Here is a 14,481-nt window from a genome sequence, read left to right on the forward strand (position 1 = left end):
CCTTTCACCCTCCTGCCTATTCAGGCCCGAAACTCGAGATGTTTTTTAACACCATCCTTTCATCTCCACTTTGGTCTCCCCATTCTCCTTGTCCCCTGCACGTGTGAAACATATATCCAGATCATCAACTTTTCCTCTGGTTCTCTCCATATGTCCAAACCATTTCAGCATACCCTCTTCTGCTTTCCCAACCACATACTTCTCATTACCACTCTTCTCTCTTACCTTTTAACTCGTTAATCAAACCACTTAACACCGCATATTGTCCTCAAACATTTAATTTCCAAAACATCACATACTCATCTATAGTCAATGCTTCACATCCATACAATGTTGAAACTACTATTCTTCAATTAAACCCATGTTTGCCATCTCAAAACCTCCTCCCAGAAACTTTGTCCCCTCACCCACCCTATTACTCACTTCTGTGTCAATGGTTCCATTTGCTGTGCCATTAACTCCCAAATTTTCTACAATGATATTTACACCACAACTATCCTGTTCCTATGCACTGCTAAGCCTAATAATCTTGTATCTGCATTCATTCTCAACGACCTCCTATTCTACAATCTCCCACACTCAGACACCAACTTCAGCAAAATTGTTCCACCAGTGCTCTGTCAACAACAAACAACGACTGACTCACTTCCCAAGCCCCCTTTACCCACTACAAACTGCGTACTCACCCCTATCTCCAAGGCCCTTGCGCTGCCCTCCCTTACTAACCCCATCCATAAACAAATTAAACAGCCATGGTGATATTACACACCTACTACAGACCTACCTTCACCTGGAACCACCCACTTACACTCATTCACACACACACATAAATACATATTTCAATATTTGATCACTGTTTCTCATGTTAGTGAGGAACTGAAAGGAACAGATGAAAGGTCAAATCCATTCACATCCATTCTCTAGCTGTCATGTGTAATGCACTGAAACCATAGCTCCCTATCCATAACCAAGCCCCACAGAACTTTCCATGGTTTATCCTGGACGCTTTATATACCTTGGTCCAATCCATTGACAGCACACTGACCCCAGTATACCACACAGTTCCTATTCATTCAATCCCAAGCATGCCATACCAAGAACGTCTTTCCAGAGGCTGCACTACTTCCAATAGTGAGGAAACATGGACTTCTTTAAAGTGAGAAGCTCTTATAAACTGTATTCCTGTTGGTGGATACTTACCAAAGGTAACTTTTATAGTGTAACCTCAAGCAGGCAGAGTCCAATTATGCTTAGAAACACACAGGCATGCACACATACACGCACGCACTCACTCACTCACACTCACTCACTCACTCACTCACTCACTCACACACACACACACACACACACACACACACACATATATATATATATATATATATATATATATATATATATATATATATATATATATATATATATATATATATATATATATATATATACATACATATATATATATATATATATATATATATATATATATATATATATATATATATATATATATATAGCGTGGGCTATGGATAGAGTTGTGCGCAGGAGGATGGATGTGCTGGAAATGAGATGTTTGAGGACAATGTGTGGTGTGAGGTGGTTTGATCGAGTAAGTAACGTAAGGGTAAGAGAGATGTGTGGAAATAAAAAGAGCGTGGTTGAGAGAGCAGAAGAGGGTGTTTTGAAATGGTTTGGGCACATGGAGAGAATGAGTGAGGAAAGATTGACCAAGAGGATATATGTGTCGGAGGTGGAGGGAACGAGGAGAAGAGGGAGACCAAATTGGAGGTGGAAAGATGGAGTGAAAAAGATTTTGTGTGATCGGGGCCTGAACATGCAGGAGGGTGAAAGGAGGGAAAGGAATAGAGTGAATTGGAGCGATGTGGTATACAGGGGTTGACGTACTGTCAGTGGATTGAATCAAGGCATGTGAAGCGTCTGGGGTAAACCATGGAAAGCTGTGTAGGTATGTATATTTGCGTGTGTGGACGTGTGTATGTACATGTGTATGGGGGGGGGTTGGGCCATTTCTTTCGTCTGTTTCCTTGCGCTACCTCGCAAACGCGGAAGACAGCGACAAAGTATAAAAAAAAAAAAAAAAAAAAAAAAAAAATATATATATATATATATATATATATATATATATATATATATATATATACATACATACATATGCATGGAAGTCAACATGAATACAACAGATCATGAAATGAAGGGGCTATGTAAAAGAGGTAGATCTAGGGTATATACCTAGCCATAACAAAAGTTACACTGAACACTAAGGATGATCCTACAGGTAAGACCTGTCAGTGAGAAGAGAGTGTAAGATGGAATACAGCAATACCTCACCATCTGTTAAGGAATCTGAAGACTATTCCAAGGAGGAGGAGACCTCCTAGCTGATACACATGTTAAACTTCTACCATCCAAAAAAGATAGGTAGCTTATTAGGCATGCTCAAGTTTAATCCTATATCTTTGCTGATTATTTTATTAAATCAAATATAATTTTGCTTTTACAGAAAAAGGTAGATATGATACAAGGTGGTGGGTAACCTCAGTGACTGTAATAAGTTAATAACAACATACACAGTATATCATATATACACATTTTTTCAAAAACCTCTTACTCTCTTACAATGGTTATCAGTTATTATTTTTCTTATTTGAATTGCCATGTAAAGGACAGAAAATGGGAACAGGTGAGGGGGACATGTGGAATGCAGCATCCAAGAGAAAATGTGGGGTCCTTTCACTCAGATGGTAAGTCCATAACTACATTGTGTAAAGGAACACATGAATGAAGTAAGTCAGGATAAGGAGAGAAAAAGAAAAGTTAACAATGGTTTGTCCTTGTAACATGACCATCAATAATGAACCTAAATTACCTATTTCATAGAGCTGTATTTCCTGTGGACCTTACAGGGAATATGACCAAGATTCAACAGAGTCATATCCAAGGATCAATATCACTGATTATCACAAATATTCATGATACTTATACTGCAGATATAAGAGAAAGGGACAATACAAGTAACTGTATAAAAAACATTGATACAACTTGGTCACGTCAAAAAACAAATATGAGGATAGGTGAATTCATATGAAATTATGATTCATTAGAAAACCTAAAAACCAATGTTAGGGCTGCAAATATGAAGAATTGTTGATAAATCATACTCAATATGATTGAAGGAAGTAATAATAATTAATATCACGTGTACATAAAATAAGGTGTACAATATTTTACAATGTACATGTAATAATGAGGGAAATAAATGAAACAATTATACCAAGTCTAGACTTGAACTAGACATACTGCACACAAGTGAGGTTTGTGTGCCCCTAGTCCATGACCCAGGAACATCTCAGCAGCTAATCAACATGTCTGATCTCATTGGGAAGAAGGAGCAACAATCTAACTTGAATGCAATACAGAAAAATATCAATGATCACTGATTGTATTTTCTTATACTTAATAGAGATAAATTTTTCAGTTTCAAAATTTAATGATTTTTTACAATAGCTAAAAAAACAGACATGGTCATTAATGATACTTTATGGACTAAAAATCCATCTCAAACATCCATTCACATACATTCAACTATGTAATCTGCACACAAACTGATTGACTACCTAACAATTTCAAGTTTTGCAATTTAATACTGCTCTCTCTCACTTGTAATTCAAGCATGCAGTTTATGTAAGTGCTGAATCTACATGAGATTTTGTAACAGTTGCAGAACAAAAACCTGAATTTATTTGATAAATGGTTTTTGACCAATGCAACTAGCTAAAGTTCTTGTCTTATGAGAGTAACTCATTTTTTTCTGGTTGCATTCATATTACTGTTTCCAGCAACTACATAATGTCCCTAAAAACACAGTCCATTTACTTACTCTTGCTGAAAATGCTTGAATATTCTTTGAATTTATAAACTTGAGCATTAAAACAATGATACATTACCTAGAGTTACAGCTACTAAACAAAATAATGATAAAAAAAGAATAAAGTTCTATAATTCACTCGCACATTAAAAGGTTGGAATGATGCAACATACAAACAACTTGCCTAGGCCTACCTAAAGGCTGAGAATGTCTGCAATGAAGCCAACCAGGACCCAAGAAGGGTAGAACCAATGATGCTGCTGGGTCTGAAAAATTTGTGGGAATATTTTTTCTTTTGTGACTAATACTCACGGTACCTAATTTAACAATGGAAAATTTCTGCTTTGTGGTCTTAAAAGATATTAGAGGGAAAACAATGCATGAAAGTTTCAAGTTTAGTGTCCATTATCAAATCAAACAAAGAAGCATATGCAGTTGTAAAATTAATTCTAAAGGACTGAAAGCTCTCATGCTCATTTTCCCAGCACACACTAATTCATCAAATATAATGTCCCTTGTAGTGACAATACAAGGTTGTGAAAGCAATTTTTAAGCAGAGGCCTCTTAGGGGAGCAAGTGGCTTAGCAAACTCAAACAACAGAACCTCTTCAATGAGAGGCAAAACATCAAAATATATAATAGCTTTCATGGTATCCAATATTTTCATATCAAAAGCAAGGTCTATGTAGAACTGGTTGCAATGAAATGCATTTTCTTAAATACTCACATAAATAAATGAGCTTTAAACAAATTCTGTGATATCTTGTTTTTTCAATGAATACATGAAAGCAGACAAAAATATACTGCTGCAATTAATGGCATTACATCTAATGAAATACCTATAGAGGCTTACCAGTCTTTAAATTGTGTGATGTATTTCCATAGTCATATTTACAGTAAATAATCAATTTTGTGCTAAGCCACATACCAAGTTGTTGGCATTTTACACAAATACACTTTGGACCACATGTTACAGCTCAGAGAAAGTAAGAGCAATGCATGACCTTGTTGTGATTCTAAATATCTGTGAAAAAGTCAGCAACTATGAACCACCGAGTTCCAAGAATATTTCTTAAATGTAAATCAGTCCATCCAGTAAGATCCATGATAATTGGCAGTGATACTAGGATATGATCAATAATCAATGAGAAGAAAAATCAAGATTTAGCTCCTATGAAGATAAGAAATAATGTATATTAATATAAAGAACAAACAGTTTCTCTTGCTAATGAGAATTTCATGATCCTCATCTGACTAGGAGAAAAACTGCCTGGAGACTTTAAAGATTCTCGCAAAAGCAAAATTTTTTTGAAAGTTGTGATTATTTTGAGGCCATGCAAAATCATCCATAACCACAATTCATTAATAAAAGGCACATGAGCCTTACTCAAAACAAACCTCAAAGGCTCATAATGGCTGACTATGCCACAAATACAAATGATGACATAGTCACACAAAGTCAGAAGGTACTTTACATGGGACAAGACCAGAGATTTATGAGCAGCAGATGAATATCATTAACATGGCAAACTTTGCAAATGATAACATACAAACATGAGCTTTCCTGGCTTACAACTACTGGCTCCAATTCACTGATCTCATTACATGATATTGAGCAAAGAGGGCTTCTCTACTGTCAGCCAAGACCACCAGACTTTGCTTCACTTCCTGTGCAGAGAAGAAAGAATACTAGGGTTTGCTTATACTGAAGGAAATTACTCTGAACAGCATTTTGCCTTAACCTGTGGAATCCTTTCTAGATTGTGATTAATATGCTGAAGAAGAGGATATCAGTGAAAGGCGAATCTGTGCTTGCAGTGATGAACGACAGAACCCTCGCATTTAGTTCCTGTGTTTCACTGACTTATAAGAATTCTTGGGCTGCAAACTTAAAACAGTTGCACCCAAATGACTATTTATGACAAGACCAACACATATGAAAAATCAGTAAATGCAAGAGGAAGATTGTGTATCAAGGCCCTATTTCCCTGCTTGAAAAATAGGAAAATGTCCTTAGCTTAACACCTTCCAAAGTTCACACTTTCTGATCTCTTGAGTTTCACTTACAGTATATACATGAGAAAGAGTCAGTCATGTCTACAGCAGTAACTTGACAGAAATATTTATACTTTTATGAAACAAACAAATACAATAAAAGTATTAAACTTTACCAAAGGCTGAATTCTGATCATTTACCAATCTTGCAAGCATCAGGCATTTCAACTAAATGAGAGTTTGTGTTAACTCAACCAGTCTTGCTCACCAAAGAACTCCAATCCAACTTCTTTTAATGGGAGGAAGGGATTCTAAAGCACACTGGCATTGTGGCCACAAGAGCACCTTTGGGGCCCGGGCATCTACGGAAAATTTCCGGCCATACATGGACCAGACATTGGAATTCCTAACCATTATCTGGATATACAACAAATAAATATAAAGGTGACATTTGCATTTCATAAATAAGGCTAATTACAAAGAGCTCAAATTTATATTCATACCTTGAAAACAATATAGCCTAGAGAGAACAGGGTTGTCAAATGTTTACAGCTCCTACAGCTAGCTAGGAATCAACCAGTTACTCAGTGGTTAGGTTGGAGGGATAAGGAGAGCATGGATGCTGACACGTTGAATTCTTCTGGCCACCGTTCACTTGAAGATTCCACAATTTGCAGAGCACTGAAAAAATCAAAATCAATGATAATGAACAGTCAAACTACAAATTTTCTTGTTAGACCAGCATTAATAGCCATGCTCTTTCTCCACCTACAACCATCAACCTATAAATTTACAACCAATCTATACTCCTCCCTTGATTGTAAACATTAATCTTTTTCTCCTTCCTGCAATCTTCCCTCGCTTCAAAAACTCTGACAAATGCTCTCCACAGTAGCTGTTTGTGTTCTACTCCTATCCATGTCATGCAGCACCTTAAAGGGCACCCAATCCCAGAGATTTTTAAGTTTTGGTAACTTGAGAATTCATTTAAAAAAAAGTACATGAAAAAACCTTGGTTTATAATAAGCATATGGTCCACTGGAAAATCTCTATATACACCTTGTATATGAGCAGAAACATGTCTTGTGAATGGAGAGTACCCACCTATGAGTACCTATGATGAGATTTTGCCAAAATAGCAGGGGTAATGTGAAGCACTCACCACTCACGTCTTGCATGAGATAGAGTAACTATCTTCCCATGATTATCTATGAAGATAATTTAGCCAAAACAGCAGCAGGAGCACAAAATGCTCATCACACATCTTGATGTCTATGACTAGCATGCCAATATGAGGGCTGAACCCTCAGAATAATCATACAATATCTCCAGAAGCAATAATATCAGGGCATGAAATGTGTTTCGAGGAAATCCCATGTGGGATGAGATATCTGGTCACTACCCACATTGACACAATACCAACTGTCACGTATTTAATGTATTAATATAATAGCAACAACTATCTAATGTATTAACATAATGGCAACTACCGCAATTACTGTCTGATATTCCCAAAGTCAGTGTTTTTCGCAAGCTAACCCATGGATGCATGACATTTCTGCTCTACACCACTGCATGACAGGGGTCAATTTGACCCTATCCAATATTTTTCAAAATAATATCTAAGGAATAATATAAACTAAGTGTATTAAATGCAACTATATTATACATGATATCTGATAACTGATGAAAAAACTAAAATAATTTTGAAGCAAAATATCAAAAATCTAATGAAAAACATAGCAACTTATAAGCAATTACTTGTCTCCTTTAAATCAACATGAAACATCATTGAGAGGTCTACTTCACCACATGAGTGACATGTTACAAAATAATGTTCAGGGTATACAACTTTACAATACAGTTTGCATTCTGCACTAGTTTTTCTATCTTTATTCCTTAAAAACTGAACATCTTGAACATTTCTTTGAAAAACTGAGGCAGTCAGTCTGTCTCCTCCAGAACTGCATGAAGCAGCATCAGCATTCCTGGCTTCCCAGTTCAGAAAGAAAATGTAATCTCATGTGGCTCTTGCCCACAGTGATTCAGAAATGCGCATGTGTAGAGAAAAAATGCGTTGTAGCATGCCAAATCAACTAAATTACACCAAACGGGAACATGTTATCTCTTACTCGTGTATGACACTGTACATACCAACTCTCTCATCTACAAAGTCAACACTTACTTTAGATGAATTATAATACAGTATCACTTTAGGTTCCTTTTCGTTACAATCACTCAATTCCTTATTTTTGTGCTTGCTTGACAGTAAAAACACATTCTTATTTTTCTTGGCCTTATACTACACTATTTGTGCCCATTCTTCGCTATGGGCGAAAACACTCAATTTCTTCTGCTTTACCTTCTGTACTTCCCTTCTGTTACCCCAAGTAGTTCCTACTAACGATATCTTTTTGTGATGCAAGCTCTCTAGCTAATTCCAGCTAGTAAAAATTTGTCACACCTGACATTTCTCCCCATTCCATGCAAGTTAGTTGCAAGCTTTAGTACAACATGCATTTCTAACTCATGAGTTCTCTCTTCATCTTTACCTGTATATGTTTCAACATTTGATACATAATATGTGTTGGCATCTGCCAGAACCCAGAATTTTAGACCACATTTGGCAGGTTTTGATGGCATGTACTAAATGTACCTATAACATCCCTTACACTGATACAAATGCTCATCAAAGGTAGCACATTCAATATGTTGATAGCATCGTTGAGAATTTATTACAAATTCATATAAAAGCAAGCAAACAGCAGCGAGTTCATCCCTAGACATCCTACTATTTCATGTAGCTGGATTATCAAAACATAATGCTCTTCAAATCTCTTAACATCTTTTGACCATCAGGGTTTTGGAAAATATAGGAGGGCCAAATGAGGGTTTCCACAACTGCCTCACTGCTTGACTTTTGTTTTCTAGACTCCTCTTAATACACAAACCTATATGAACACGAGGTTCATCAAGTGTCAATAGTTTCCAGTCATTGTTTGTCCATTTTCCATTCATAATAGTAGTCATCATACTGTTGTCAAAGATAAGGTCAAAAGCAGATGGGTCTTGAGTAATTCTACTAGCAGCGTATGGAGTAATTCCAGTGCATGTTGTCAAAACATTCAGTGAAGCTGTTTGATGGATGGAGATGTCAAACGCCACTTATCTTCTGATGGTGCATGCATAAACACGTCATCTCTTCTGGCAGCACATGAGACCGTAGGAGTAACATCTGCTCGACAATCGTCACCAGTAATACAGTTATCAGTAACAGAACTTTCAATTGAAGTGTTACCAGTTGGAGACATAAATTTATCATCACTTACATCATCCAATTCTTCATCTATGTCACTAGTTGCTGACAGATCCCTATTATGTTCCTCATTCAAATTTTACTGACAAGACATGTTAGAGGTACAGCAATGTGACATGAAACTGCTAGAAGTTATTGTGGTACTGATGCAACCTTTGCAGCAAGATCTAAGCACTTGCTTATTGAACATGTTCAATGTGTGTATTGTTCTGAATATTCAAAGTGTATAATATTCTGGAATAAAACAGATTTATCTATAGCATACATAAATGTTGGTTTGTTAAAGCATTTCTAATGAAATACTATAGTCCAGCATTACTATAACAACCATTTATTTTGTACTGCTCATATTTAGAAGATAACTCTCATACATTTCACATAAATAACTTGGAGTCAATTAGATCTGTCATGCACTGATGATGAATTGGGTCTGTAACACACCAAATCAAAATTGTTGAGTTACAAAGGCATTCACTGGAAGAGAATGAAAATTATGAAAAGTCACAAGGTACAAATGTTTCAAGCACCTAAATGAAAAATATTGAACATTTTGGTGCTGCTGGGGTCAATATGGCCCCTTTATGCACCCACAGGATAAAGTGTAAGCTAAAAGTCTTGCAGCAGTTAAAACAGATGCAATAACCAGACAATGCACATCTAGCACTGTCAGATCTTAATAACCCATACAAATAGGTCAGAAAATGGATTTGTATGTAGCATTTATGGATCTGTTCGCAGGAGGATGGATGTGCTGGAAATGAGATGTTTGAGGACAATGTGTGGTGTGAGGTGGTTTGATCGAGTAAGTAACGTAAGGGTAAGAGAGATGTGTGGAAATAAAAAGAGCGTGGTTGAGAGAGCAGAAGAGGGTGTTTTGAAATGGTTTGGGCACATGGAGAGAATGAGTGAGGAAAGATTGACCAAGAAGATATATGTGTCGGAGGTGGAGGGAACGAGGAGAAGAGGGAGACCAAATTGGAGGTGGAAAGATGGAGTGAAAAGGATTTTGTGTGATCGGGGCCTGAACATGCAGGAGGGTGAAAGGAGGGCAAGGAATAGAGTGAATTGGAGCGATGTGGTATACAGGGGTTGACGTGCTGTCAGTGGATTGAATCAAGGCATGTGAAGCGTCCGGGGTAAACCATGGAAAGCTGTGTAGGTATGTATATTTGCATGTGTGGACGTGTGTATGTACATGTGTATGGGGGGGGGTTGGGCCATTTCTTTCGTCTGTTTCCTTGCGCTACCTCGCAAACGCGGGAGACAGCGACGAGGTAAAAAAAAAAAAAAAAAAAAAAAAAAAAAAAAAATTTATGGATCTGGAGAAGGCATATGATAGAGTTGATAGAGATGCTCTGTGGAAGGTATTAAGAATATATGGTGTGGGAGGCAAGTTGTTAGAAGCAGTGAAAAGTTTTTATCGAGGATGTAAGGCATGTGTACGTGTTGGAAGAGAGGAAAGTGATTGGTTCTCAGTGAATGTAGGTTTGCGGCAGGGGTGTGTGATGTCTCCATGGTGTTTAATTTGTTTATGGATGGGGTTGTTAGGGAGGTGAATGCAAGAGTTTTGGAAAGAGGGGCAAGTATGAAGTCTGTTGGGGATGAGAGAGCTTGGGAAGTGAGTCAGTTGTTGTTCGCTGATGATACAGCGCTGGTGGCTGATTCATGTGAGAAACTGCAGAAGCTGGTGACTGAGTTTGGTAAAGTGTGTGAAAGAAGAAAGTTAAGAGTAAATGTGAATAAGAGCAAGGTTGTTAGGTACAGTAGGGTTGAGGGTCAAGTCAATTGGGAGGTGAGTTTGAATGGAGAAAAACTGGAGGAAGTGAAGTGTTTTAGATATCTGGGAGTGGATCTGGCAGCGGATGGAACCATGGAAGCGGAAGTGGATCATAGGGTGGGGGAGGGGGCGAAAATTCTGGGAGCCTTGAAGAATGTGTGGAAGTCGAGAACATTATCTCGGAAAGTGAAAATGGGTATGTTTGAAGGAATAGTGGTTCCAACAATGTTGTATGGTTGCGAGGCGTGGACTATGGATAGAGTTGTGCGCAGGAGGATGGATGTGCTGGAAATGAGATGTTTGAGGACAATGTGCGGTGTGAGGTGGTTTGATCGAGTAAGTAACGTAAGGGTAAGAGAGATGTGTGGAAATAAAAAGAGCGTGGTTGAGAGAGCAGATGAGGGTGTTTTGAAATGGTTTGGTCACATGGAGAGAATGAGTGAGGAAAGATTGACCAAGAGGATATATGTGTCGGAGGTGGAGGGAACGAGGAGAAGTGGGAGACCAAATTGGAGGTGGAAAGATGGAGTGAAAAAGATTTTGTGTGATCGGGGCCTGAACATGCAGGAGGGTGAAAGGAGGGCAAAGAATAGAGTGAATTGGAGCGATGTGGTATACCGGGGTTGACGTGCTGTCAGTGGATTGAATCAAGGCATGTGTATGGGGGTGGGTTGGGCCATTTCTTTCGTCTGTTTCCTTGCGCTACCTCACAAACGCGGGAGACAGCGACCAAAAAAAAAAAAAAAAAAAAAAAAAAAATAGGTCAGTGCTGAAGGACACACAACAGGGCCTCACCACATGACAAAATTTTTCACAAAATTGTTTGGCTACAATCCACACATTGCAGCCACTAAGTGTTTCCATCAAATGAAAATGTAAGCCAATAAGACGGCTGAGTGCTTTTACTTAAAATTGAAAAAAAAGAAAAATCCATGAAAAACTATAATTACCCCATTGACACCTCCAGACAGATCTTAACCGAACTGAGCAACACCTCTAGAAAATTACTTGGACTTCGAGACTCACTTCTCAATTTCAACGCCATACACCAAGCCTGGTGATGACTGAGGAGGCAGGTTTTAGCTAGACTTTGAGGATCAAGCACAGGATCCTGAAATTTTTGACAATCAACCGTCTTTGGATCATGTGTAGAGTGATTTTGAGGATACTGATTCTTTCACGAGTAGATCAAGTTGGGACAGAAGGACTTTCTAGAAAAAATGGCAGCAGAGCTGTCAGCACCTGCTTGAACTTAACAACACTCTGCCTAATGCTGCTAGTAATTTTACAAACTTTTAGTTTTGCTATTATGAAAAAATCATTAATCACACTGATTAAAGCAGGAACAGATTTATTTCATTAGATAAAACATAGTTAGTTGTTCTGAAACATCTACAAAATTTCTCCATGCTATTAATGTGAAAGCAATGATTCTTTTCTTCACTGCTATATGAATATCGATAAATTTGGAACATGAAAAAATTGAAAAACAAGAATTTTGATTATTGGAAAGGATAAATTAGTGGGGCATTAGGGGGTTAAACTACTTCAAAGTATGTTCACACAAACATTTAAGTTACTATGACTGGCTGATACCAAGAGCAGAAGGACAAGAAGTGCCCAAAGAATGTTTTATAACAATGGGTCGTAAAACTGTGCTAAAAATCTCAGGAATAAGGGTTTCATCCTGAGAGTGTACACAGATGAAAAGTAGAGTGCTCAGCAGAAAATAAAATACATATGAAAATACAAAATGAGAAATGTAGTTTTCCTATATTCCTTATTTAATCTTTTTACGTACAAAAGAAGTTATCACCCACCAAAAACAAACAGAAAGGCTGTCAAGTAAGGAATTACACCATAAGAACCTAAAACTTTATACCATTTGGTCACTGAGAAGTAGAATAACCCAAATTAGGGTTTTGATGACACTATAAGTTCTGACTAACCATGACTAACATAACCTTTCTTTCATTTGCATTACCAATCAGCTTTTAATTCTAACAGTGCTTATTCTTAAATTCCTAAAAGAGTGTCTGTACCTCAGAGATATCTTTTCAAACTGCACATTATCAACAACACACAAGCTCCCTTTAATCTTAATACCCAATTCTCCTCTACATGATCTCTTTCACCGCTCCATAAACAAATACATTGAAATCTCTAGGTTTCAGTTCTATCATAATCAACCTAAATTCTCCACAATGTTACCATCATCAGCAAAAGTGTTGACACATCTAATAAACATGCACTAAATTGAAACATCAATCAATGCAAATGCAAACTTTACCAAACTTCTGAAAACAGACTGCTCCTCCCCAATCTGATGCTCTGTATATGCCTTCACCTTTTCAATCAATACCCTCCCATACAATTTCCCAGGAATACTCAACAAACATATGCCTCTGTAGTTTGAACACTCACCTTTATCCCCTTTGCCTTTGTACAATGGCACTATGCATGCATTCTGCCATCCTAAGGCACTTCACCATGATCCATACATACAGTGAATATCCTTACCAACCAATCAACAAAACAGTCACCCGCTTTCTTAAATAAGTTCAACTGTAATACCATCCATACCCGCCGCCTTGCCAGATCTCATCTTCTGCAAACATTTCACTTCCTCTTCTCTCTTAACCTGACCATTCTCCCTGACCTTCTCACTTCACACACCACCCTGACCAAAACACCCTACATCTACCATTCTATCATCAAACACATTCAGCAAACCTTCAAAATAACTCACTCCATCTCCTTCTCACTTCATCACTACCTGTTATCACTTTACCCCTTGCCCCCTTCACCAATGTTCCCATTTGTTCTCTTGTCTTACACATGTTATTTACCTCCTTCCAAAACATCTTTTTATTCCCCCTAAAGTTAATGATACTCTCTCACCTCAACTGTCATTTGCTCTCTTTTTCAACCATTGCACCTTCCACTTGACCCCCTGCCGCTTTCTTTTATATCTTCACATTTACATTTATCATACTTGATCTCCAATTTCCGTGTCAGCGACGTAGCACCAGGAAACAGATGAAGAAAGATCCATCTACTCATATACATACACACACACACATATAAATAAAGTAAAAAAAAAGGAGAAAAAATCCAGATTGAAAAAAAATCATGTACTTTGATTCTCACCTAAATCCTAGCCTTTGGGATTCATTGTCAAATTCTTCTAGTTCTCTAGTTTGTTTTTCTTGCATGAGTCGTATCCGCTCTTGCCGTTCATGTTGGAATCGCGCAGTTTCCTCTGTCATCTGTAAAGCAACTTAGACAATGACTATCTATATAACACTTTATTGACATAAAACTTGATTATGTGATCAGTACTTACAAATAATTACATTCCATCCATGCCTTAACTAAACAAAATCAGTCCCTTAAGACCTAATCTCTTTTCCTACAATGAAATTAAATTCCTTTTTTAACCAGATGAAGAAAGATCCATCCACTCAAATAAACAACATACACACACATACATATACATATCAACATTTA

At 37.4% G+C, this 14,481-nt stretch overlaps 1 protein-coding gene across 19 annotated transcripts in view; it reads right to left on the reverse strand.

The window, feature by feature from the left end:
* Positions 1–2,471: 2,471 nt before the first annotated feature.
* The window catches only part of Tao (Serine/threonine-protein kinase Tao), a 132,150-nt gene continuing 120,140 nt past the window's right edge, over positions 2,472–14,481 (reverse strand). For 18 of the 19 annotated variants that reach the window (XM_071660909.1, XM_071660930.1, XM_071660996.1 and 15 more), the window contains 2 exons: positions 14,122–14,240; positions 2,472–6,559 (listed from right to left, as the gene is read on the reverse strand). In XM_071660909.1, the coding sequence (XP_071517010.1) occupies positions 6,463–6,559; positions 14,122–14,240 (216 nt within the window). In that variant the 3' untranslated portion in view covers positions 2,472–6,462. The remainder of the gene's footprint in view (positions 6,560–14,121; positions 14,241–14,481) is intronic. The other variant, XR_011712551.1, reaches the window with a different exon arrangement.

Source organism: Panulirus ornatus, chromosome 5 (genome assembly GCF_036320965.1).
Source record: "Panulirus ornatus isolate Po-2019 chromosome 5, ASM3632096v1, whole genome shotgun sequence".
NCBI lineage: Eukaryota > Metazoa > Arthropoda > Malacostraca > Decapoda > Palinuridae > Panulirus > Panulirus ornatus.